The following is a 23,816-nucleotide window of genomic DNA, read 5'->3' on the forward strand; positions in this document are numbered from 1 at the left end:
TCCTGGGATAACAACGTCTAATAACAGGACTCATCCTCACCCCGCCTGAATCAGAGGAAAGTGATAAACCTTATCAACTGGCGCATTGCTCTCATTCAAAAACAAAATGGATCTTATCTATGCAGCCCGTGGATCGCGGAGCTTTTTTGTAAGGATCATGGCTATTCAACTATATAAAGGCATCGATCCTCAAGGTGAAGGTATGCGCGAATACTCACATTCAAGCTCTCTAGCATTCATACTTAGCTTGCAAATACACAGTATTCTAACTTAAGCATCAGAGCGACCTCACCGGGTCTTCCACCCCGATCCCTTTGAGTATTATTTTGCATATTAATCCAGCTCACCATGCGAATACGTCCAAAAAATTCTCCAAGTAAGAGCTTCCAGATCACACAGTCATCAATTTCTATTATTCTACTAGTAAACTACAATGTCCTCCATATCTCTTCAAAATGCTTAGTGGGAATTATTAAACTAGTAAGCTACCAAGAGTTCTCTAAGGGCCACTTATTAACCATTCCATTAAAAAACACCAAGACATCTGATGCCCTAATTAGTGACGAAATTGTATGTTACTTCTTTTGATGTTACCCTACATCCGTGTAAAGTGGGGAAGCATTAACTTGAGGACCACATCCATCTTTTCCCATCTCCTTGTCTCCGTCATGGCCTTCTAAGAGATGGGCCATCCAGAGAATAACTTAAAAGTGGTTAAGTACATACCAATTGGATGGCTAACAGTGGATGCCCCACTCTTGACTGTTTGTTCAAGCAGAGAAGCATCCACTTTTTTTTTCTATATATATGTTTTTAATTTTTTTTTCTCTTTTATTTGGATGACTGCACGTGCTAGCACATTTAAAGGAATCAGAGTAGAATTAATTAATTGAGTTATGAGTTTTTTAACCCATGATTTATATTTTTTTAATTAATTCCAAAGTTGTCTACTGATTTTCGCCAATCAAGATCACATCAATCAATGACAAAATACGTTTATTGTCTTAATATTGCTTAAGTAATTAATTAATTATACCAAATTAAATATCAAAATCACATCAATAATTGAAATCGTTGAAAAAGGAAAAGTTATTTTATTGCAGTGATGGATCGTGTTGACATACATAGGACGGGACTTCTAGATGGATGTAGGCCCCGTTATCTGCATTTAAAATTAAAATTATTTTCAAATCTATATAAAGCCCACTAGGCCCCAATATCAAGCAGAATAGAGAGGCCTGGCCCAAATCACAAGCCCATAGCCGTATCCATTGACATGGAGTGGAGACATCGTATGTCGTACACATAATAAGATAAAGATATTACCTGGAATTAATTAATACGTGTCCAGCTCAAGGCCCAGAAACATAGAAATTAGGAACAAAGACCCACCACCGACCAATGAAATTTCAACTACTCGAGGCAGTATCTCCGACGAGTGTGACTGCTGATGACTGGGACTTGTACGTGCAAGATACGCGGCGCCAATTCCCAAAATGTTACACGTGTCTTGTATACGACGAGAATGCGTGAAAGCTATAGATGCATGAACGATGGACCCCCCTGTGGTTCGCCACCTCGTTATACCTCGTCAAATTTGCCAACAAAGTGGAGTCCTTTAACCGACTGCATTTATGAACTTCACATTCATCTCTTTCCTTGACGATTCCATTTGCATGGATCAGGTTCGTTTAGCCCACGCCCACACCTGAGTCGTATGGGCTGTAAGTGGGCCGCCCAATTAATCCACTTTGATGGTTTCTCTATTTTCAAAGGATGAAGGAGACCCATTATGCCTGCTGTGTCCCATGACTCCTATCTGAGTAGCAAATGGAGAGAAATTCGGGGGTTCATGAATAGGTCCATGAATCTGCCGTGGACAAATCACATCTTTTACCGAAATTAAGGCCTACTTGTACCTGGACAAATGTCATCCAAAATTACTTTTTTGGTTTCAGCATAAAAGTACTTTCCAAGTGCTTATTATAAGAACTGAAATCCTTTGTTGCCTCCTCCCTAGTCCCTCCACCTTGAAATATATCTTTATGGATGATGGGATCCCATCCATCATGTGAAGCCAAACACCTTTCACGATTTGTCACATGGATCGGTGGGAAATTGAAGCCAACTTTGTAATACAAAAACCCTATAAATCCAACCCATCTGAGCTCCATACTCTGTCAGGGTTTGAGGGGGAGTGGAAATGAAGCCAATCTATGCTGGTGTTCATGCTTGTTGTTTGGCCTCAGAAATCCCTTTCTGGTAGGTATGACGGGATGGATACCATACCCATCTGGTGTTTGGTTCCATTTGTCTGCAAAAGCAATTTTGATAGTAGTTGGTCCCATTGGCCTGCAAAAGCAATTCTGATGGACCAAACACGCAAGAATTATATCAAGGGGGTGAAAAAATAGGTGGTGAATTTTTAGGATTGGTCTAAAATTCTCAGGAACTCGAAGGAGGCCCTGGAAGTTACGCCAACAGTGGGGGACGGAAGAGTGAATTTGTTATTCTACGTGTAATGTCTAATGTGCCTGGCTTGCTAGTTTCTAGATTGTGCAAGGTCGGCAGTGCGCACACTAGTGCTTTCAACTTACGTGTACTGGTTTACTCGCTGAGGTGCTAACGTGTAGGTTTGCATTGCAAGGGTGCGCAAGTACGCGGAGGCGTTGGTTAGTATTTCGCGCGTATGTTTTGTTTTTTTTTTCAAGTTCCAACCGCTTTCGTCGTTCGCTTGAGACTAGAGCGAGCTTTAAAATCTCCGAAACAAGAAACTTGACCGCTCTGCGGAGAGTCGTCACTCGTCAGCTTATCACAGTTGATGAATTTGATAAACCGCTTTCCGAACTGGATTACTCCCTCCAAAACCGCTTCGATTTCTCCTGCGAAACCAATTTTCAAATCCCAACGACGAATTGTATCCTCTTTTTTAATGATTTCAATTCAATATCTGCAAAACCGCTTCGACCTTTTTCTTGCTGCCAATTAGCTTTCTGTTCTCACTGTTTGTATTGAAGCTGGTCAAGCTACTGACAGTTGATAAGACTCTGACATTCGATTATCCTTCTTTTCGTTATTTTTTTTTTCATTTTTGTTTTTGATCGGATTGGAGTGGATCGGAAGCAAAATGGCATTCCTGCTTTGTTGCTTCTCTTCCAAGGTCCGGGGGGACTTGCCGAGATTTGTCGATAAGTTAGGCTTTGTAGTTAGGGAGTAGAGAGGGAAGTGTTGGTGTTCATGGAGGATGTGAATAGATGAAAGATTGAAAGGAAGCGAAGCGTGTGTTGTTTGTTGTCTCGTGATACTCGTGAAGATGCCTCACCGAACTACCTACTTCTTTCCACGGCAATTTCCAATTCAAGGAAATGATCCATCGTTGAAGCTGTTGCTGCCGGATCACGAGAATAAGAATTCGGAAGGAACTGTTAATGCCGAAAGCGACCGGAAAGCGTCTGATATCGCCAAGGAGACTAAACTTGGTAAGAATCTAGTTGCGTCGGATCTTTTCACGGACGAAAAGCTTAAATTTGGGAAGCAATTTGCGGCTTTTGGAAGTTGGTTGGCTGATAGGAAGGTTGATCGTACCGTTCACGGAAACTCAAGGTCCTGCAATGAGGAAAGGCAGCTTTTACTTCTACCGGAACAACCACCGGAGGTGATCGTCTGCCGGGACTCGGTTCCTGGCCGGAAGGTGTCATTGCGGAGGCTGTCGAGTGAGAGCAGTTATTCTGGGAGCCTTTTCTCCGCGACGACGGTTGACGACAATGTCTCAACCGATGCTAAGGATTCGCAGCTGTCGAGCAGACATGAGAACGACGACGAAAACAGGGAAACTTTGGCGCAAAAGTCACGGGAGAGCTACTATCTGCAGCTTATGCTCGCGGTTCGGCTCACGTCTCAAGCATCTCTCGCTGATGAACCTGTTTTTACTCAAGAGAGTTTATCAGAGGCCCCTGGTGTTTCTTCTGATATAGAAGCTGTTTCTTATCGTCTCTGGGTACGCAAAGCCTTATTCATTTTCTCTACCTTTCTCGCACACGGAAAGAAGTTTTGTTAAAACTGTTCACAGGTTTGGGTCATTTTTCTGGTGCATTCTTAATTCTCAGAACAGAAGCATTTCTGTTTTTTGGTCGTACATTTCAGCTTGGGGTGTCGGAAATGAAGAAAAAAAAAGATGATTTTTTGGTTGGCTTCAATAGTTTAAGTGTTCTTGATGGTGGGTTGGGAGAATCTTTTATAGGATTTAGTGGAGATAGAGTGGAACTAGTTGAAGACATAGTGTAAGCTTCAAGTAAAGATCGGACCGATGTTCATAATCTCATTGCCTTTAAGTCTTGTCCTATTTGTACTTAAGGTGCCTAAGCTCTTCATTATTCTTGCATTTTGCAGGTAAGCGGATGCTTATCATATTCCGATAAGATATCAGATGGATTTTATAACATCCTAGGGATGAATCCGTATTTGTGGGTGATGTGCAATGAGTTGGAGGAAGGTAAACGGATACCGCCATTGATTTCACTTAAAGCCATTGATCCTTGTGATTCATCGATGGAGGTTGTTCTTGTTGACACACGTGAGGATTCACGTCTAAAGGAACTTGAAGACAAAGCGCAAGAACTTTATCATGCTTCAGGGAAAACCTTACTCTTGGCAAACAAGCTTGGGAAACTTGTTTCTTTCCATATGGGGTAGTTTTTAATTTTGTCTTCAGTGCATTATTAGATCCTAACTTGCTTGCTTCGTTGATCTAATCTTGTTTTGTTTGAATTTGAAGGGGTGCTTTTCCAATGGAGCATGGTGACCTTCATATGCATTGGAAATTGGTTAGCAAGAGATTGAAGGATTATCGACGGTGTATTGTAGTTCCCATTGGCAGCCTATCTATGGGACTTTGTAGGCATCGAGCCATTCTTTTCAAGGTGGCTTACCATTTGTTTAAATGCATTAATCACCTTTTATCTCTTTCAGATTTAAGCGTTTATTTTCATCCATTGTTTAGATTACAAGTACCTAACTGACATTTAATTCTTTTGATATATAGTTTTGGCAGTATAATAATTCTTGGTATTAGTTCTTTTGTATGTCTGAGATGGTTCTTCTGGTACATGGAAGTTCAAGATGTTAGGTCATACTGTCTAATTAGGCACCTTTGATTGTTTCTGACCCAAAAATCCTAATATGAAGGCTAAACAAGATATCTATTGGAGCCCCCCGTAGTGGTAATATGGGATTGGGGATGATGGTATAGAATGTACACAAATTGCTTATGCACTAAACTCCAATTATATTGCTGAGGTACAAGAGCGAATATCGCAATTGTATACATCAACTAGTTAATCAAAACATTTATTTGATGGAAATAGCACCCCAAGTGCCTTATTGACTGTCCTGTTGACACCAAATTTTAGAAATTTGATCTGACCCAAAAATCCTAATATGAAGGCTAAACAAGATATCTATTGGAGCCCTCCGTAGTGGTAATATGGGATTGGGGATGATGGTATAGAATGTACACAAATTGCTTATGCACTAAACTCCAATTATATTGCTGAGGTACAAGAGCGAATATCGCAATTGTATACATCAACTAGTTAATCAAAACATTTATTTGATGGAAATAGCACCCCAAGTGCCTTATTGACTGTCCTGTTGACACCAAATTTTAGAAATTTGATCTGATTTAATTAATATTATTTTCTGCCATTTGATAAGGGCTAAAATTCAGGTTGTCCAATTTGAACTTGAAGAGTTTCAACTATGTCGGTTCGGTTAGGGTTTGGGTCCATTAAACATTTAACAATTTCCCAACCCAACACAACCCAAGTTGCAACATTGGGTGCCAACAGCTTTCTCATTCTGTTCTGGAGAAAATTCTTACCCTTGAATGAAGAACTAATAATGGCATTTAACTATGCTGACATTAACAAGTCATTGCTGCAAAATTATTGACTGTGTATTCTCCATTTCTATAAATTTATTCATGAATAACTTGAAAAGGTGATGAATAGGTTAACAACTAGTTTTGGCTTCCATATGCATGTCTGTTACTCAAGGGCCTCAAGGATACAAAGTTCATGTTTTAGTTTCTTTTAAAGCCAAATATAAACCTCGCCTGCAGTTTATTATGGAAGACAACATAATGAAGTGTCTGGCTGCTTACATGAAAGGCTGAGCTTGTTTCTTTTGTGGTTGATGAAGTTAATTTCCAAAAGAAATGTATATTTCTGTTCCTAAGTTCTTGTCAGAAGTTGAATATAAAGTTCTAGGGTCATCAAAGTTTTAAAGTTTTGGCCCTTTGTTAAATTGGATAATAATATCAGATAAGATTTTGTACTATTTTAACTTTCAAGGATTGAAAATTATGGTAAAAGTTACTTATTTAGATATTTGGTTTTCTACCCCCCATCCACCCAAAAAAAGATATTTGGCAAGTCATGGTGCATAAATATACGAATGAATCCACCAAATCATGATTAAAAACATGATATTTCATTGAAGTTCCTTTAATAAATTCTGTATTCTTTGGAGAAGAAGCTTCTATAGGTTTAGCTGAATTTCTCTTAAACATTCCAACTCCGATTGTGATAAAAAATTTGCACATTCTTTCACTGTCTCTAATATTGTGCTACTGTTTTCAATTGGTGCTTATTCACAGAGACAGATAACTTATGCTCTTTTTAAACTCCAATTACTACACTAGTTCTGTGTGGGCTTGTGATTTTTTTCATCTTTCATGATGATTAGATTGCTTTTTGTTATCTAATAAGTCACTCTTCTATCATTTCTAAAGCAACCCTATAGGAGAACTGCACAATTCTATCCTCTCAGAACTCAAAGGAGGTAATTTTAGACTGTGTGATGAACCAAAAGAATTCTTGTCAAAATAATGAGGTTGTTGTTGGATGCTTGTTTAACTAAATAGACTATCTTTCACTTTTTGTTCGAACAATATTATTGCTTAATTGATTTTGTTCTGTTTATAGTTTTACAGATAGACCCTTCCATTCTATGAATAATGTTTTTGTTTTCTATTCATTGGAAAGTTTTCTCCTTGATTCCATTTTTGATTGTCTAAACATAAGGCAGTTAATTTAGTATTCTGGCAAAGGGAAGCTGTGTTTGCTATGTGTTCAGTTTTATAAATCTGACTTTTAAATTTAATACTGGTCTGAGGTTCTTTTTCCTCTTAAATCCATTTTCCCTTCTAAAGTTTATTTTGGTGAAGACATAAAGAGAAGTTTTTTACATTCTCTTCAGAGCATATATATTCACATTGATTGAGTTGTCATGCATTTATTATACTTGACAAGTCTGGATTTGCCTTTTTATTTATTTATTTTTCTTTCTTGTCATAAGTAATTACATGTCACATATCCAACAATAATTGGAGGGGGGCAGTGTTGACTGTTGAGGGGATAGAGAATCCTAACTGTTGAAGAATGCAGTATACTACTATATTTGGTATGCTTGGTTGATAATAGACAACCGGCAACATAATGATATTGTACATCCATCAGGTCCATATCTTGCAGTTATCCTCAAAATTACGGTTATCCCTCTTGTTTCATCACAAAAACATACAAGTAGAATACTTCTAACCCCACTGTGGTCAGCTGTGACAAGCATCATGTCCTAATGAGGTTTACTATTACACGTTCAATGCAGGTCACTCTTCATGCCACAAGTTGAAATCATTGAACTGAAAAACAAACCATCTACTCACTCTCCTCCCATGGATGTACACTATCAAGATGAACCATCTAAAATCTCATTTGTTTTTTCATGCTTCTTTGTTATCTCCATTTCAGAGCTCATCTTCTACTAGCAATCTGATTGACAAGGGGCATTTCAGGACCAAACAATAGTCACATGCATGAAATGATAATAATAATAATAATAAAATAAAGTAGTCCCAGTTGACATGTTTATGTAAAACACTAATGTTAATAAACAAAAAGTAGTTCTATTTGACATATCTTTTTTTGTGAAACATAGAAAAATTATACTAATTCAATAAGTTACATTTTCATGCACATATTGAAAGCAATCATTTTATTTTGTCAAATCATGATGTTCCAAGCATCGTTTTGATGTGCAGAAATATTGTATATTACTAATGTAATTAGTATGTGATCCTGATGGGTTATTGATGTGCAGAAATTGGCTGATCATGTAGGCCTTCCTTGTCGAATAGCCAGCGGGTGCAAATATTGTGCAGCAGACCATCAGTCCTGTTGTCTTGTAAAAATTGGAGATGGTATGCAGTTGTCAAGGTAAGGCAATAGTTTGCTTATTAGACCTTTTTGCTTTGACCTCGGCTCCTTATCTTCCTTTGTGGACGTCCATGTAAACTGAGCAACTGATACTATTTCAATAACTTCCTGTAATCTTATGAACTTTGAGAGTTTCTTTTCCTCTTGTGGCTTCACATTTTCTGTTCAAACCCATATTGTCCAATTTGCTTGAATTTTCTCAAATGTGCTAATCTGTGTCTTTTTTTTTTTCCATTTGTCATCAGTTTCAGTATACTAGACAATTCTAGAACATGGTCAAATTGTGTGATGCTTTCTGCATTTCTTTTTAGTATTTTTCTGTTTCTTTTATTTTTTTGTCCCAATGAAAGGTCCATTGCTTGATACAATGGTAAAGTCTTGGACCAACAAGTGTGAGAAAGTAGTTAATACTGAGAGTTGCACTGTGTGCAAAAAATGCCTAAGATATATTCCATGCCTAGGCCACTCCTCCCAAGACCTGGGTATATGGGACCAATATTGGGAAACGATCCTTCTGGTCCTTCTTTTTTCAGTACTTGTTAGCAGAAGATATATCGGATCTTTTGGCTATGTAACATAATCCTTGTTTCTGTTTTCTTTCTTCATTGCATGCTTCTACCTTGTAGTAGTCATTATACTCTTTAGCTTGATTTTTTTGGAGGACGTTAAACAACTTAGATAATGATTCATCAAAAAAAAAAAAAAACAACTTAGATAATGGAATAGTGGAGGACTAATTACCACTATATCTCTTGTAAAACTTTTATTAATTCCAAATTCTTAACATGTTCTTGAGATATTACGTACGTTTTTATGCTTGCTTGGAGAAGATAATCCCTTCTAATCCTCTACTATTCTCTTGTATATGTATATGCATACCTTTTAGCAGGGAATATGTAGTTGATCTAATTGGAGAACCAGGAAATGTTCATGGTCCAGATTCTTCAATCAATGGAACTTTACTTTCATCAATGCCTTCACCATTCCAAATTTCTCCTCCAAAGCATTTCCAACAACCTCTCATGGGTAATGCTTCCCTTACTCAAATGCTGTACCAGGAACACTTCTGTTTTCTTCCTGAAATTCCTCAAAGTTCAGGTATGATCTTGTTAGCCTGAAAATGTGTTTTCTAGAGTTATTTATATGTAAGATTTTGTAGCATGTATGACATAAATGTAGTTAATATTTCATCTATTACATGAGGATCTTTAGACATTTTAGGCCTGGATACATTATTATGGTAATGGGAACTCATATGGGGAGATAAACTCTAACAATTCTTGTGTCTATGATAGACATAATTATAGTGGTAGTTAAGTATCTATTTCCATAGTCCAAACTTTGCATTTAGAATTTGGGATTGTGGCTTGGAGTGTATTTATGCCCTGTGTGAATAATTAGGTTTGAATGACCTGTTTTTTCTATTCCAGCAGAACATGTTTTTATATACAATTGGAGTCCTAAACGTTAGGACTTGTTTCCTATTTTAAAAGAGAATCTTGCCTAATCTATTCTAAATAAGGAAACAATTATATAGCTAATTACACCTGATTTGTAGCCTAATTTATAGCTAATTTACAGCAAAGAATCCCAACACTCCCCCTCAAGCTGGGTTGTAAATATTTATCATACCCAGCTTGCAACTAAGATCTTCAAAATGCGCCCTTGGAAGTGCTTTAGTTAGGATATCGGCAGTCTGAAAGGAATGTAAACAGGCTTGATTACTTTCCCTTCTATCTTTTCTCTGATAAAATGCCGTTCTATTTCCACATGCTTGGTTCGGTCATGATGAACTGGATTTTTAGCAATATTGATGGCAGATTGACTATCACACAGTAGCTGGATTGTTCCCTCAGAAGGTATCTTCACTAATACTCTTTTCACCCAAATTCCTTCACAAACACCATGAGCCATAGCTCAAAATTCCGCTTCTGCACTACTCCTAGCCACCACAGCTTTCTTTTTACTTCTCCATGTTGTCAAATTTTCCCAAACATAGGTACAATATCCAGAAGTTGATCGTTTATCTGTGATTGAGCCTGCCCAGTCTACATCAGAATACAATTCCACTTCCCTACTTGAGTTTTTTCTGAATAACAGTCCCTTTCCTGGAGTCATTTTCAAGTATCTCAAGATTCTATACACCGCTGTCATGTGTTCTTCAGTAGGGTTGTTCATGAACTGACTAACAACACTTACTGAGAATGCTATGTCAGGCCTAGTATGTGAGAGATAGATCAACTTCCCTACAAGCCTTTGATATCTTCCCTTATCTACAGGAGCACTTTCTTTATTTGAACCAAGTTTGGTAGTGTAGTCCATAGGTGTCTCTGCAGGTTTACACCCAAGCATACCTGTTTCTTTAAGAAGATCCAGTACATACTTTCTTTGAGAAACTGCAATGCCCCGCTTAGACCTAGCCACTTCCATTCCCAAGAAGTATGTGAGTTTACCTAGGTCCTTGATCTCAAACTCTCTAGTCAGAAATTCTTTGACTCTTGGAAACTCCTCAGCATAATCCCCTGTTAGAACAATTTCATCAACATAGACAATCAACGCAGAAATCAGTCCTTCTGAAGAATGTTTGACAAACATTGTATGATCAGACTGTCCCTGTATATACCCATTACTCTTCAGAACTCTGGTAAATCTCTCAAACCAAGCTCGGGGTGATTGTTTGAGACCATAAAGTGACTTCTTTAGTCTACAAACTTTGTTGATGTTTGATGAGTTCTGTAGTCCCTGGGGAATGTCCATATAGACCTCCTCTTCTAGATTCCCGTTCAAGAACACATTCTTGACATCTAGTTGATGGAGGGGCCAATCCAAATTTACTGCAAGAGAGAGAAGTATCCGAATAGTGTTGAGTTTTGCAATTGGAGCAAAGGTCTCCTCATAATTTATGCCATAGATTGTAAATCCCTTAGTTACCAACCGAGCCTTGTATCTCTCAATACTACCATTTGCCTTTGCTTTTATAGTGAAGATCCACTTGCACCCAAATACATTCTTTCCATGAGGCAAATCAGTAATTTCCCAAGTACCATTCTTCACTAGAGCATTAACTTCTTCATTAACTGCCTTCTTCCATTCTGGGATAGCCATGGCTTATTGGATTGAATCAGGAATGGAGATAGAATTGATTTTGCTGGTGAATGCTTGGTAAGATGAAGATAGTTCCTCATAATTCACATAGTTGCCAATAGGGTACAATGGCCTACTTCTGCATTCTCTCACCCCTTTCCTGAGTGCAATGGGTGGGTTCTCATCGTAATTATCATGCTCACTCAAACTAGTACCTGCAGAATTTTCCTCCACAGTCTGTAAGTCAGATGTAGGGATTTTTACCTCAGGTTCAGATGCTGGCAGTATCTATGAATCTGCTAGTCTCTGATTCCTTCGGTTCTCCCCTTTTTCTATGATAGACAATTATCTCGGGAAATTCAGAGTCAGTTGGTTTCGGTTCAGGTTCAATTTGGACACTTGGAGAAGGTGTTTCAAGTGTTTTCAATGTTTTTGGTGTGCAATCTATGCTATCCAAGAAAAACTGATATTCTTGTGGTTGACTTTGACTAGAACTCTCCCCCTGAATATCAGTTTTGGGGTAATAGGGTTTGGTTTCAAAAAAATTGACATCCATGGTGTGATAAAACTTTTGGTTGTTAGGACAAAAGCATTTGTAACCCTTATGGTTGGGAGAGTACCCTATAAAGATACATTTGGTGGATCGAGAGTCAAGCTTGGTTCGATGTTGTTGATGGATATGCGCAAACACAGTACACCCAAATATTTTTAGCGAAAAAGAGGAAATCAGCCGACTTTGAGGAAAGTGTTGTAAAAATACTTGATTTGGAGTGGAAAAATCTATTACTTTGGATGGAAGTCGATTGATTAGGTATGCTGCTGTAAGTATAGCCTCACCCCAAAAACGTTTTGGAACATTGGATGAAAGCAACAGAGACCTGGCAAAGTCCAGAAGGTGTCTATTCTTTCTCTCGGCTATCCCATTTTGCTGAGGGGTATCTACATAGGAACTTTGGTGTATGATTCCCTCAGTTGATATTTATGAGCCAAGATTAGAGTTAAAAAAACTCTCTTCCATTGTCAGTTCTAAGTATTTGAATACAAGTTTGAAATTGATTTTTAATCATTCTTTTGAAATTCTTAAATATTTGAGGAACTTCTGATTTATTTTTCATGAGAAAAATCCATGTGAGTCGTGTGTGATCATCTATGAAATAGATGAACCACCGAGCTCCTGTGACATTTGGAACTTGAGATGGACCCCAAACATCACTGTGGATCATAGAAAAAGATTTTGCTGCTTTGTATGGCTGAATTGGGTATGAAATGCGAGAGTGTTTTGCAAATTGACAAATTTCACACTGAAAAGAACTAGCACTTTTATTTCTAAATAAACTTGGGAAAAGTTTGGATAAGTACATAAAACTTGGGTGACCTAACCTGTAATGCAACACCATCACCAACGTCTCACTCTCACTTTTCAACTCACTAATAGACACATAAGAATTATTGTGACAAGAAATAGGTTCACTCACTCTTAGATGAGATTGTCTTACAGAATCCGGTTGAACCTCAAGATGATAGAGCCCAGCATGACTCCTAGCACTGCCAATCATCCTCCCCGAAGTCAAATCCTGAAATTCACAGACATAAGGAGAAAAATTAGCTATACAGTTAAGATCTTGGGTAATTTTATTTATGGAGAGAAGGTTGCAGTCTAGATTAGGAACATATAGAACAAATTTGAGTGTTACGTCCCTGGATACCACAACCGAACCAGTTCCTTCAACTTTTTCCAAAGAACCATCTGCAATTCTAACTGTGAGAGTTTCATTACAAGGAGAATATGCGTGGAAAACTCGCCTATCTCCTGTTATGTGATCGGAAGCACCAGAGTCTACAATCCAAGGTTTATAGTGCTCTTGTTTTACAGTCAAAGCCTTAAGAAAGTTACCTTATTGAGCTATGGAACCTGACCCAACAACTGGTGGATTTTGCTGTGATTGCAGCAGCAGCCTTCTCAGTCCATCTCTTTCCTCTTTGCTAAAATTTGCAAGTTGCTCTGAACTGCCAGCCATGTTGCCTCGAATTTCCTTCTCTACTGCTGTCTTTGGCTTCCAATCAGTAGGTTTTCCATGGAGTTTCCAGCAGATTTCTTTGGTATGACCAGGGCGGCGGCAATGTTCACACCATGGCCTTCCCCCTTTGCATGGCTGCTGCTGGTGTCGGGCAGCCACGGCTGATGACTCACCACCAGCAGCTGATTTTTCCATCCCCAGCATCAAATGGCGTTTACTCTCTTCCCTTTGGACCTCAGAGAATGCTTCACGTAAGCTTGGCAGTGGTTTTGTGCTAAATATCCTTCCTCTTACAGCATCAAGACTTGAATTTAGTCCCAAGCAAAATTTGTAGACCCGCTTATTCTCAATTATCTTCTTGTATTGTTTGAGATCAGCGGTAGTATCCCAGGAATATTTTTCAAAAGCGTCCAGTTGCTGCCAGCTTTGATGGAGTTTGTTGTAATACTCGGTCACAGATAAATCACCTTGTCGGAGATCATGCAAGACGCCCTCAATTGTCACCAGTTCGGGGGTGTTGTCTTTGTGAGAATAAGTGTCTTTTGCAGCCTCCCAGATCTCTGCAGCTGTTTCATATAGGAGAAAATTTTCTCCTATGTGTGGCTCCATGGAATTCACTAGCCAAGACATAACTTGGCTGTTATCTCTCTTCCAAATCCAATAACCAGTATCTTTTTCATCTGGTTTGGTGATATTTCTGGTGAGATAATCTTCTTTCTCCTTGCTGCAGACATGAAACATGAAGGATTGAGACCATTGGATGTAGTTTCGGCCATTCAATTTGTAGATGGTAATGGGTGTGGATGAGTAGTTTGTAAAGTCTCCGCCATTGTAGTTGAACATAACAGTTTCAACGTTTGAGGAGGAGGATTTTGGAGTTTCAATTGAAGATTTGTTGGCGTTGTCATGGATGGTATTTGATGTTGCTGCCGGGAATGAGATAAAGGCTAGGATGGCTGATGAATACTGCCGGAATAAGCAGTGTAGAATGCTGCTGGAAAAGCAGTAGATAGAGAACTGACCTAAGACGGCTGTGGGAAGAACAGGAGGCGTCTAGGGTTGCTCTGATACCATGTGAATAATTAGGTTTGAATGACCTGTTTTTTCTATTCCAGCAGAACATGTTTTTATATACAATTGGAGTCCTAAACGTTAGGACTTGTTTCCTATTTTAAAAGAGAAAATCTTGCCTAATCTATTCTAAATAAGTAAACAATTATATAGCTAATTACACCTGATTTGTAGCCTAATTTATAGCTAATTTGCAGCAAAGAATTCCAACACCCTGTAACATGTCATGGCAGAAACCTCCAGTAGTCTCTGCATCTGAGTTGCAGTAAAACTCACCAGTTTTTTCTAGTTCATAGTTGTCAAGGTGTATAGGATTATAGGTGATGATAAATTGCCTAATTGCTTTGGCAGGGGCATAAACAATAAAATTTGACGGCCATGGTAAACCGTCATCATGATAAGTAGCATTTCAAATCTACTTATTTCAAAATTTTCAAACATGATATTATAATGTAACAAGCATCTAATAGTGCAATTACATTTCAATAAATTATTAGCAACTAAGTCTATAGTTTCATATTAATAAAAGATTTAAGAGAGATAATAATGAAAAATGGAAAAAAAAATATTTCACGAGAGAGAGAGAGTACCCAAAAAGAAGAATAAGAAAATGATTTTTTATCCATCTTTTGCATTTCTTATTCTCTTCCCAAATTCTTTGGAACCTTTATGTTTCAACTGTAAAACCCTAAAACAACTAGGCAGGCACTAGTCATCTAGATGGGTGGATTTGATATGCCAAGGTATTCAGGCTAGGCACCACACCAAGTGTGCTTTGTTGCCTAGGTGACACCTTGACAACTATGATTTGGCACTATTTTCTTCTTGTTCATGTACTAAATTACTTGTTCTAGAGTATCTTGCCTTTCCCTATCTCTGACATACAGGCACATTTATTTGTAATTACAATACACTGATTTATGCACAGAATCTGATTATAAACTTCATAAGTACGTCTATTTAGCTGAACAACTGATCATCCAGTTGATTGTTTGCAGCAAGTAACAACCATGGAGGTAGGCCTCCCACATGCTCCAGGAAAGAAGTTCAACTGATGAATGACCATAAGTTTCTCAAAGATTCAGAGTTCTCTATGTATTCACAAGGTAATACAGCTTATGAAAGGTCAGAATCATCAGTGATGCCTCTGGAGTCCAAGGATAGAACTGATGGTTGCATTCGAAGATCCACTCCAGATGCTGTTCCAGAAATTCCAATGCTTGGATCTAAACTTGATGGAAACAAAGGTCCTACTCAAGAAACTTATAGAGAAGGGTTTGTTGCATGTGGAAGTTCGTCTATGAACAATGCAGTAAAGCCATCTGAACTAGAAGCATGTAGTCAAATTGAGCTGTCAGAGGTTGAGAGAACAGACAAGAATCAAGGTGATCTTGCTACTGCCAATGTCCCAAGATATGTGAATATTGAGCCTTCTCTTGCAATGGACTGGCTTGAGATCTCATGGGATGAGCTAGAGATAAAGGAACGCATTGGTGCTGGTACCTTTTACTGTTTGTTAATTGACTTGTACAACCATATCTTGAGCATTTCTTCCCCATTTTTATTTGCCTTGGGATGGGGAATATGTTTGGTAATTCCTTTTGTACTTATTGCATTCTTTTTTTGTAGGTTCCTTTGGGACAGTGCATCGTGCTGAATGGCATGGATCGGTTGGTATTTTATACAAAATTGTTACGATTGGTATTAGTTATTTGTTACGTTCCTGTTCTCTCCATCTCTCTCTCTCTCTCTCTCTCTCTCTCTCTCTCTGTCTGTCTGTCTCTCTCTCTCTCTCTCTTTCTCTCTCGTGTATCATTCTCTGTTTAAGTCCTCTAGAACTCAGTAGTAGAGGGATTATATAGCTAACCTTGTTCCTTTGAGAAGTAACACCATTTTCTTGTATTTCATACTTCATCGGATTCAAAATATAAGAAAAACCTATATGCCAATCTTTTTGTGGACTCTGAATTTGCAATTATTGCTAGATGATTTGGGCTTGAGATCCTACTGTTTGGGTGGGTAGCAGTTTGGTGATTTAAAGTGCTCATGCTGTACAGAACTATGATCCATTTCTTAATCTCACACTGTTCTCCACTTGGGCATTCCAGTGGATGCTTTCTCTGGTTACTGCAAATAGGATAATACATTTAGAAAAGATAATAGGAGATATATCCCACTGGAGAATCTGAAATGCCTACTTAGTATGCGATGTGATCCTGGGCTGGATGAGTTTAGTCCTGATTTTCATTCTGTCTATCAGTCCAATGTCTTTCATACTTCTATATCTCTTTACATTTATTGTCTTCAGATACTATTTAAATGGGTAAGCTTAATCATTTTGCATCTGTGAAGCTCGTTTTTTGGTCTTTTGCCTTCATCGTTAATCATTCTCTGTTACTGATAACAAAAATATTTTCTTTCTATTGCTTGTTTTCATTGGAATTTCATTTCACCACATTTAAATTACATATGTTTGTTGTGATTTATTGTTATTCTTATATCACACTTCTTTCCTGAATTTTATCCAGTTAAAGCTGAGCCTGGATATGCTGCCAGAAAAAGCATGTTAACATGCTTTTAACATAACTCATTAATTCCTGGTATAATTTTTCACCAATGCTTTAAAAACCTTAGCCTCAAGGAAAATTCCTCTTCGCTCAACCTTAGTCTAATGCCTGAAAGTACAAAGCATATTCTTAGATACATTTTGAATGTTTTTATATATTTATATTATATACGTGTGTGTGTGTGTGTGTTTATTTGAATTTATGTTTTGACATATTTAAGTGTTTTGTTATGTGATCTTTTATTCATTTAAAAGCTTTTCTTACATAAGGGTATGCTTCTCAGGTGCTTTTTTTTTTTTGTATTCTTATTTTATTTTAACTTTTTTTCTTAAGAATCAGCAACTGTGAGGCTTATGCCTCAAGCCTTGAGGTTCGTACCTTCTGCATCTAAACCTTTCTTTGCATCTTTGCAATTCTAAATACTTTGTTCTCTGCAATTTTAAATATTGGTTCTCATAACATGTAATAATGCTTGTCATGATGTAATCTAATCATGCATACATATGCATATAAATTTGTATTTTTCTTTCCTTTCCTTCTTATCTAAAGATTGTGCTGCCATATTTTTGCTTCTGTGATTTCTACCAATATTTTGTCCATCCAACTAATTTCTGGTCGTTTATAAAGAATTGACTGGAAGCGTGCAATGCAGGATGTTGCTGTCAAGGTTCTAACTATTCAGGATTTTCATGATGATCAATTGAAGGAGTTTCTCAGGGAGGTATGCATATAATAAATATGAAAATGCAGTTACTTTTGTCAGCAGATAATCATCTTCCAAGATTTGTTCTACCTACTCGTGTTTGTCTACTTATAATTGGAACCATTTTCGTATCCAATATACCTAGGGCCAGATCCTCAGTTCCTTCTCAAATTATTTTTTTGCCACTTTAAATTTTAAACATTTGGAAACCTTCCTCATGCAAGAGCATGCTTAATGACATTAGTATCCTTCATTGTGCAATGACCACATCTTTTGAATCAGCTCCATCTACATAAGAAATCATTCTAATGATATGTACCGTCTATAAAAAAGCAGGTAGGTTCTAGTGATATGCAAGTGGTTGCTACATTCGACTTCATGTTAACTTGTTTATCACGTTTCTTCTCTGTGCATTTTACCTATGTGATTCACAATTCATATTGGGAATCCAAAGGGTTTCTATTTGAACCATATGTTTGAATCCTTTCTGTGGAAAAAAAACTTATTATAATTGTTAATACTATGACTAGATCCATGAATCTTATGATTTATATGCTCTGTGCAGTTTGAATCAGTTTAATTAATAGTCATTTTTCTACTCTGTTATTTCTTTGTTTTTTTTGAACTTTTTAAGACTGTTGTTTAAAGTCCTAATTAGAAAATGATTTATTTAGATTATTCAAGGCATTTTAGAAACTGTATTGACATGTGAGTCAAAGAGCCATTAACATGTTAGGTGATTTGTTCCATTGGATTTTGGGGATCTTGTCATTTTTATGCCATGTGTTATTTCATACTGAGCTAGTCTAAGATAGATGCTTGTATAGTTGCTTCACTGCCTTCAGTGACCTAATTCTTTAAATTTTTTTGTAGGTTGCAATAATGAAACGTGTCCGCCATCCAAACTTAGTTCTTTTCATGGGTGCAGTTACAAAGCGTCCACATCTTTCAATTGTGACAGAATACTTGCCTAGGTATACAATCTTAGATTCTTCTATCATGTAAGAATGGTCCCCTCGGGCACAACGTTTTGGCATTACTAACCTCCAGTGTTCTCTAAATATTTATTGAACAGGGGTAGCCTTTACCGCCTCATACATAGGGCATCTGCTGGTGAAATCTTGGATAAAAGGAGAAGATTACGCATGGCATTGGATGTGGTCTGTGACAGTCATTGTTGTCATCATTTTTTTGACCTACGGCAAATGATCTTCATTCTTGTAATCATTTTTACTGTTTACTCTATGTAGGCTAAGGGTATAAATTATCTCCATCGTCTAAACCCTCCAATAGTTCACTGGGATCTTAAATCTCCAAATTTGCTGGTTGACAAGAACTGGACAGTTAAGGTAGGGAAGACTACACACCCGACTTAGCATAAAGTCTTTATCTTGTTGCCTGCATTTCTTTACCTTAATCTCTTGCATGCAGGTTTGTGATTTTGGGTTGTCCAGGTTTAAGGCAAGAACTTTCATACCATCAAAATCTGTTGCTGGCACGGTATGAATGTTTTATACTTTTGTTTCTTGCTCCTGGGCATTCAAAGGCATTCTTTTGATAACATCAGTTTGAAATCTTTTAGATCCTTTGGGAGCTTCTTAGGTCAATAGGTACATTGTATATGTTTCCAGAACGGGTACTTGAATCTTGGATGTTATGGTCTGGGGCGGAGCCAGGATTTTTTCTTGGGGGTGGGGGGGCAAAAGCTAATATGCTTACTTAAACACAGATCCTAATTTTCATAGTAAAAATGCTAACAATTAAAATAAAATCTAATACATGATTCTAAATACCAAAATTCTAAAGTTAATACAAGATTTTTTCTTGTGCTTTCAAGAGCTCCTTAACTCCTAATTCAAAATTTTGTGGTTTTGTTGCTTATTAGATTAGTTCAATAGTTCTAATTTGAATATTGTAACTAAATTCTATTTTTTATTATGTTTATACATTTATTTTCATTAGATATTATCTGTTCTGTTGATTTCAAGATGATATATTGAAAATTTTCACTCATCAAAATGTTAAGTGGTTTTACGGTTTTGAATAAGTGTTTTTCTATTGTTGTTGACTACTTGATTAAGAAAAAACGCTTACTGAGTGCTTTTCTATTGTTTTTTCAGTTGTTGGTTAATGTTTTATATACTTTTCTTTTTTTAATTGGATTTCCATTTTTTTGCCTTGTTAATTGCAAATTTACAAGGGAGTGGCTAGACTAAGGTGGGTGGGTTGGGTAAGGGTACAAGGCGGGTAACCAAGTGCAGGCAGGTGGGCTGGGCACTGGGCAAGCCCAGGCAGGTGGGCAGGCAGTGGGCAGGTTATAGGTAATAGTAATACAGGTTATAGGTGAGTCCACTTTTAACTGTATATAAGTATTTGGTCAACCCATAGGGGGGACCAAATCCCAACGAGCCCCCTCTCCCCAATATCCACAGCACAAACTAAATTTTTTTTTTCAAACCATGGCCTCCCCTGGGTCCCCCCACCCCCACCTAGCTCCGCCCCTGGTTATGGTTCAAAATTTAGTTGTTCTTGATTGGTCGTTCTCTGCATTTTCTTATAAATCATCAGGAGATAGTTTTAATGTGGATATAGTGTGTTGTATCTGTTGTGGAATGGAAACCTCAAGATCTGAAACTGATTGGCAATAGAGAAACAAAAATAAAATGAAAAACAAAGAACTCAAAGAACACACAGATATATGTGGTTTTGCCTTGATGCCTACGTTGATGGGAGAGGGAAGAGCAGAAAATCCACTATCACAGTAAACAATGGAGTACAAGTGTAAGAAAATAGCGTATCTCAAACCCTAGCGCCTTTACACCTAAAACCCTCACACTTAACATGTCTCGGATGTCTAGCCCTAAAGGACAGGATACATTATATCATCATCATCATCCATGCCTTATCCCAACTATATGGGATCGGCTACATGGGTCCTGTTTTGCCAGTCCATTCTATTTAAAGCCATATCCATTCTTAAATTATTAGTGCTTAAATCATTTCTTACTACTACCCAAATCACAAGATACATTATATACGGGACGCATATTTGAACCCTAGCCCTCCACATCCACCACAAACCTCAATGAATTTTTTGCTTCGTGTTTTTCTCCACAAACGTAGTCAGGACATGGAGCTGGCTACAACTATGAATTCAAGTCACATACACAACAGCATCTGAAATAAATGCAAATGCATGATGAATTTGTTCACTTTCCATGCATCAGTTGTTTAATCTCCTCCCATGTTCTTAACCAGATTTCTGTTTAATTTAATGATCTGCATTTTTTATCCCAATGTCAAACTAATCTTTCACGTAATAGATGCCAATTACATGTTTCCAGCAACATATAACATTGCTCTTTAATAGAGAGCTAAATGTTTTATCACTTGCAGGTTCCAGATTTTCTTTACAGTTCTAACAGAATTTAACTAACTACTTTTCCATTTCAGCCTGAATGGATGGCTCCAGAATTTCTTCGGGGAGAGCCCTCGAATGAGAAAACTGATGTTTACAGTTTCGGAGTGGTCTTATGGGAGCTTGTCACCATGCAACAGCCTTGGAGTGGACTCAGTCCGGCACAAGTATTGTCATTGAACATTTGCTTTTTCTTTGATATTTCTGTTATTTGTATGCATGTGGCCATATTCCAGACATGTTTTCTCCAGGACTTACACATCAAAGTTTCAGGTGGTTGGTGCTGTTGCTTTCCAGAACAGAAGGCTTGCTATCCCTCAGAGTACGTTTCCTATGTTGGCATCCCTGATGGAGTCCTGCTGGGCAGAGTAAGTGCCAAATTACGTTAAGTAGATAATATTGTTTTATTGTCATTAATAATATGGTTTCCAGTCAACATGATAGAACTCTAGGCACTCTATAAACATAGCAAAAGAAGTCCAAACAAGCATTCATGTCTTAACCCCAAATTTGTGGCAGACTGATCTGCAATTTGGTCACCAATACATAGGTTGAATGGGCCTATATGGTATTGAAGGAACTCATTTTTCACTTGAATGACTTACAGATTATAGGCCTGCAGCAATTTGATCACCAATGTTTTAAAACTCAGAGCTGTTCTACCTGGAGGCGTGAGGTGTATTTCAGAACGGAAGAGGCATAAGCCTACCAAATGCCTCCTTTTTTTTTTTTTTTTTTTTTCTTTTCCTTTTCCTTTTTCTTGTTTCTTTCATTTTTATTTTCTCTTTTTTATGTAAGGCGTGTGAGGTGCATGAGGTATATACCACATCAACGCCTCAGGGCATTTTGGGGGCACTTTCGCTTTAGGGGTGAGAAAATAAAACCGAAAAACCAAACCGACTGAAATTAAACCAAAAAATCAGTTAATTGAACCGGTCAGTTCAGTGTTTTAAAAAAACCAAAGGTATCGGTTTGTTTTCGGTTAACCAATATAGAAAACCAGCGGTTAACCGAACCGACTGGTATACATATATTTCTATATATTTTATATATATTTATGCATATTATATATATTTAATATTTTTATATATTATAAATTAATAAATATGCATTATATATAAATATATATTTATAATATGTGATATATTATTTATCATTTAAAATATAATATTATATATATTTTTATATTTTTATAATATATATTGTAAAAATAAAAAACTGAAAAACGAAACTGATCAACTGGTTAACCGATTCGTTTTAGTTCGGTTTCGGTTACCGGTTTTCCGAAAACCGGTAGTACCGGTTCGGTTAAAAAAAAAAATCCACGGTTCGGTTAGTGGGCTCCCCTACCTCGTTTGCCTCTAGGCGTACACCACTCCGCCTTTTAAAACACTGTTTAGTTGCATAGGGTATTGAAGGAAGTCATCTTTCACTTTCGACTTACAGATAATATGACTTGGATTGCTTGAGAAAACAAAGGCTCCATTGCCCACCCGTCTTTTCTAGTTTTTACCCTGAAGTATGTTAAAAATCGAGAGGCAAACAAGAGCATGAACGTATTACAACTCTTTTCACATTCTGTAATGGTAAATATACATGTTGATAGTTCTTTTTCCTTTGACAGTGATCCCAAGCAGCGCCCGCCGTTTGGAAGTATCGTTGATTCACTGAAAAAGTTACTGAAAATCCCCGCTGCAGTGGGTGCAGATGGGCCTCAATGAGGTAGGGGAGACCCCATGAAGAGCTTCACTTCGTAGCTTCGTGCGGATAGGCGGAGAGCTGCCACGTTGAAGTTTGAACTTGTTATTTATTTATTTGTTTTAGCGAATTGGTTTCGGAAGTTGAATCAATAAAGACTTTTCTTAAACGCCGGAGGCTCCTTTTCTGCACTACCAGGTACCAGGCCCCTTCCCTCGCACTGTACGTATTTTTAAGTCTTGGTCGTGGGTGGTGATTTCGGTGCTTCTGTTTTGCTGCTTGGGAATGTGTATAGCAGTGTCTCTTTTTGTCTCCAGGGTTTTTTAATGTGGAGATGAGTCTATAGTTGCACAACATCTGTTGACGCAGATCTGAAATGTAATAATAATAATAATCTCTGGATAAATGCTTCACTATGCTGTAAATGTCTTTCTTGTGCTGTTGTTTAATATTAGATACTTGATGTCGTTAATGGGGGAGAGAGCATATTCCTGCACAAAGAAACCAGGAATATGCTCTTCCCCCACTTCCATTTTTGGTAAAGACGGGATGGGGATGTCTTTATTTTTATATCATTTGTTTATTTGTATTTTTTTTTCATTCGAACTCCCTTTTGTTTCGAATCTCCTGTAACTACAGTTACTGACTCTCAACTCTGAAGCTGAAAGCCGAATTGATTGATAAGCAGAAAAAGAAAAAAATAAAAAATTTAATTTAAGTTAATAAATGATAAAATAACATAATTTATCAAGTTAGAAAGGTAGAAGGTACACAGAAGCTTGTAAGTGATAAACTTTAGCTTTTAAGCATTAAACAAAATAATAACTACAACAATTATAGATATTTTACAAAAATGCAAAGTTTTCAAATTATTCAAACAACTAATTTAGAGTAAAAAGAAACACATGAAGAATTTGATTTATGGTCATCTAATAGATCATAACAAAATAACAAAATTTTATCTATATTAAGAAACACATGAAG

General features: G+C 37.3%; 1 protein-coding gene across 2 annotated transcripts; it reads left to right on the forward strand.

Annotated features, from left to right (window-relative positions):
- Positions 1-2,179: 2,179 nt before the first annotated feature.
- Positions 2,180-23,257, forward strand: LOC148876580 (serine/threonine-protein kinase CTR1-like). Of its 2 annotated transcripts, none has more exons than XM_088969335.1 (15): positions 2,180-3,997; positions 4,390-4,688; positions 4,775-4,919; positions 8,158-8,273; positions 9,160-9,371; positions 15,445-15,945; positions 16,076-16,116; positions 17,666-17,734; positions 18,590-18,690; positions 18,792-18,876; positions 18,967-19,065; positions 19,148-19,216; positions 21,170-21,301; positions 21,408-21,502; positions 22,759-23,257. In XM_088969335.1, the coding sequence occupies exons 1-15, from the start codon at positions 3,314-3,316 to the stop codon at positions 22,853-22,855; spliced, it is 2,745 nt and encodes a 914-aa protein (XP_088825461.1). In that variant the 5' UTR covers positions 2,180-3,313; the 3' UTR covers positions 22,856-23,257. The 2 variants fall into 2 exon arrangements, with proteins under 2 accessions (XP_088825461.1, XP_088825528.1); XM_088969402.1 differs by having other exon boundaries at positions 9,163-9,371.
- The last annotated feature ends 559 nt before the right edge of the window (positions 23,258-23,816 follow it).

This window comes from Nelumbo lutea, chromosome 1 (genome assembly GCF_056320005.1).
Source record: "Nelumbo lutea isolate HS-2025 chromosome 1, American lotus-T2T, whole genome shotgun sequence".
NCBI classification, from domain to species: domain Eukaryota; kingdom Viridiplantae; phylum Streptophyta; class Magnoliopsida; order Proteales; family Nelumbonaceae; genus Nelumbo; species Nelumbo lutea.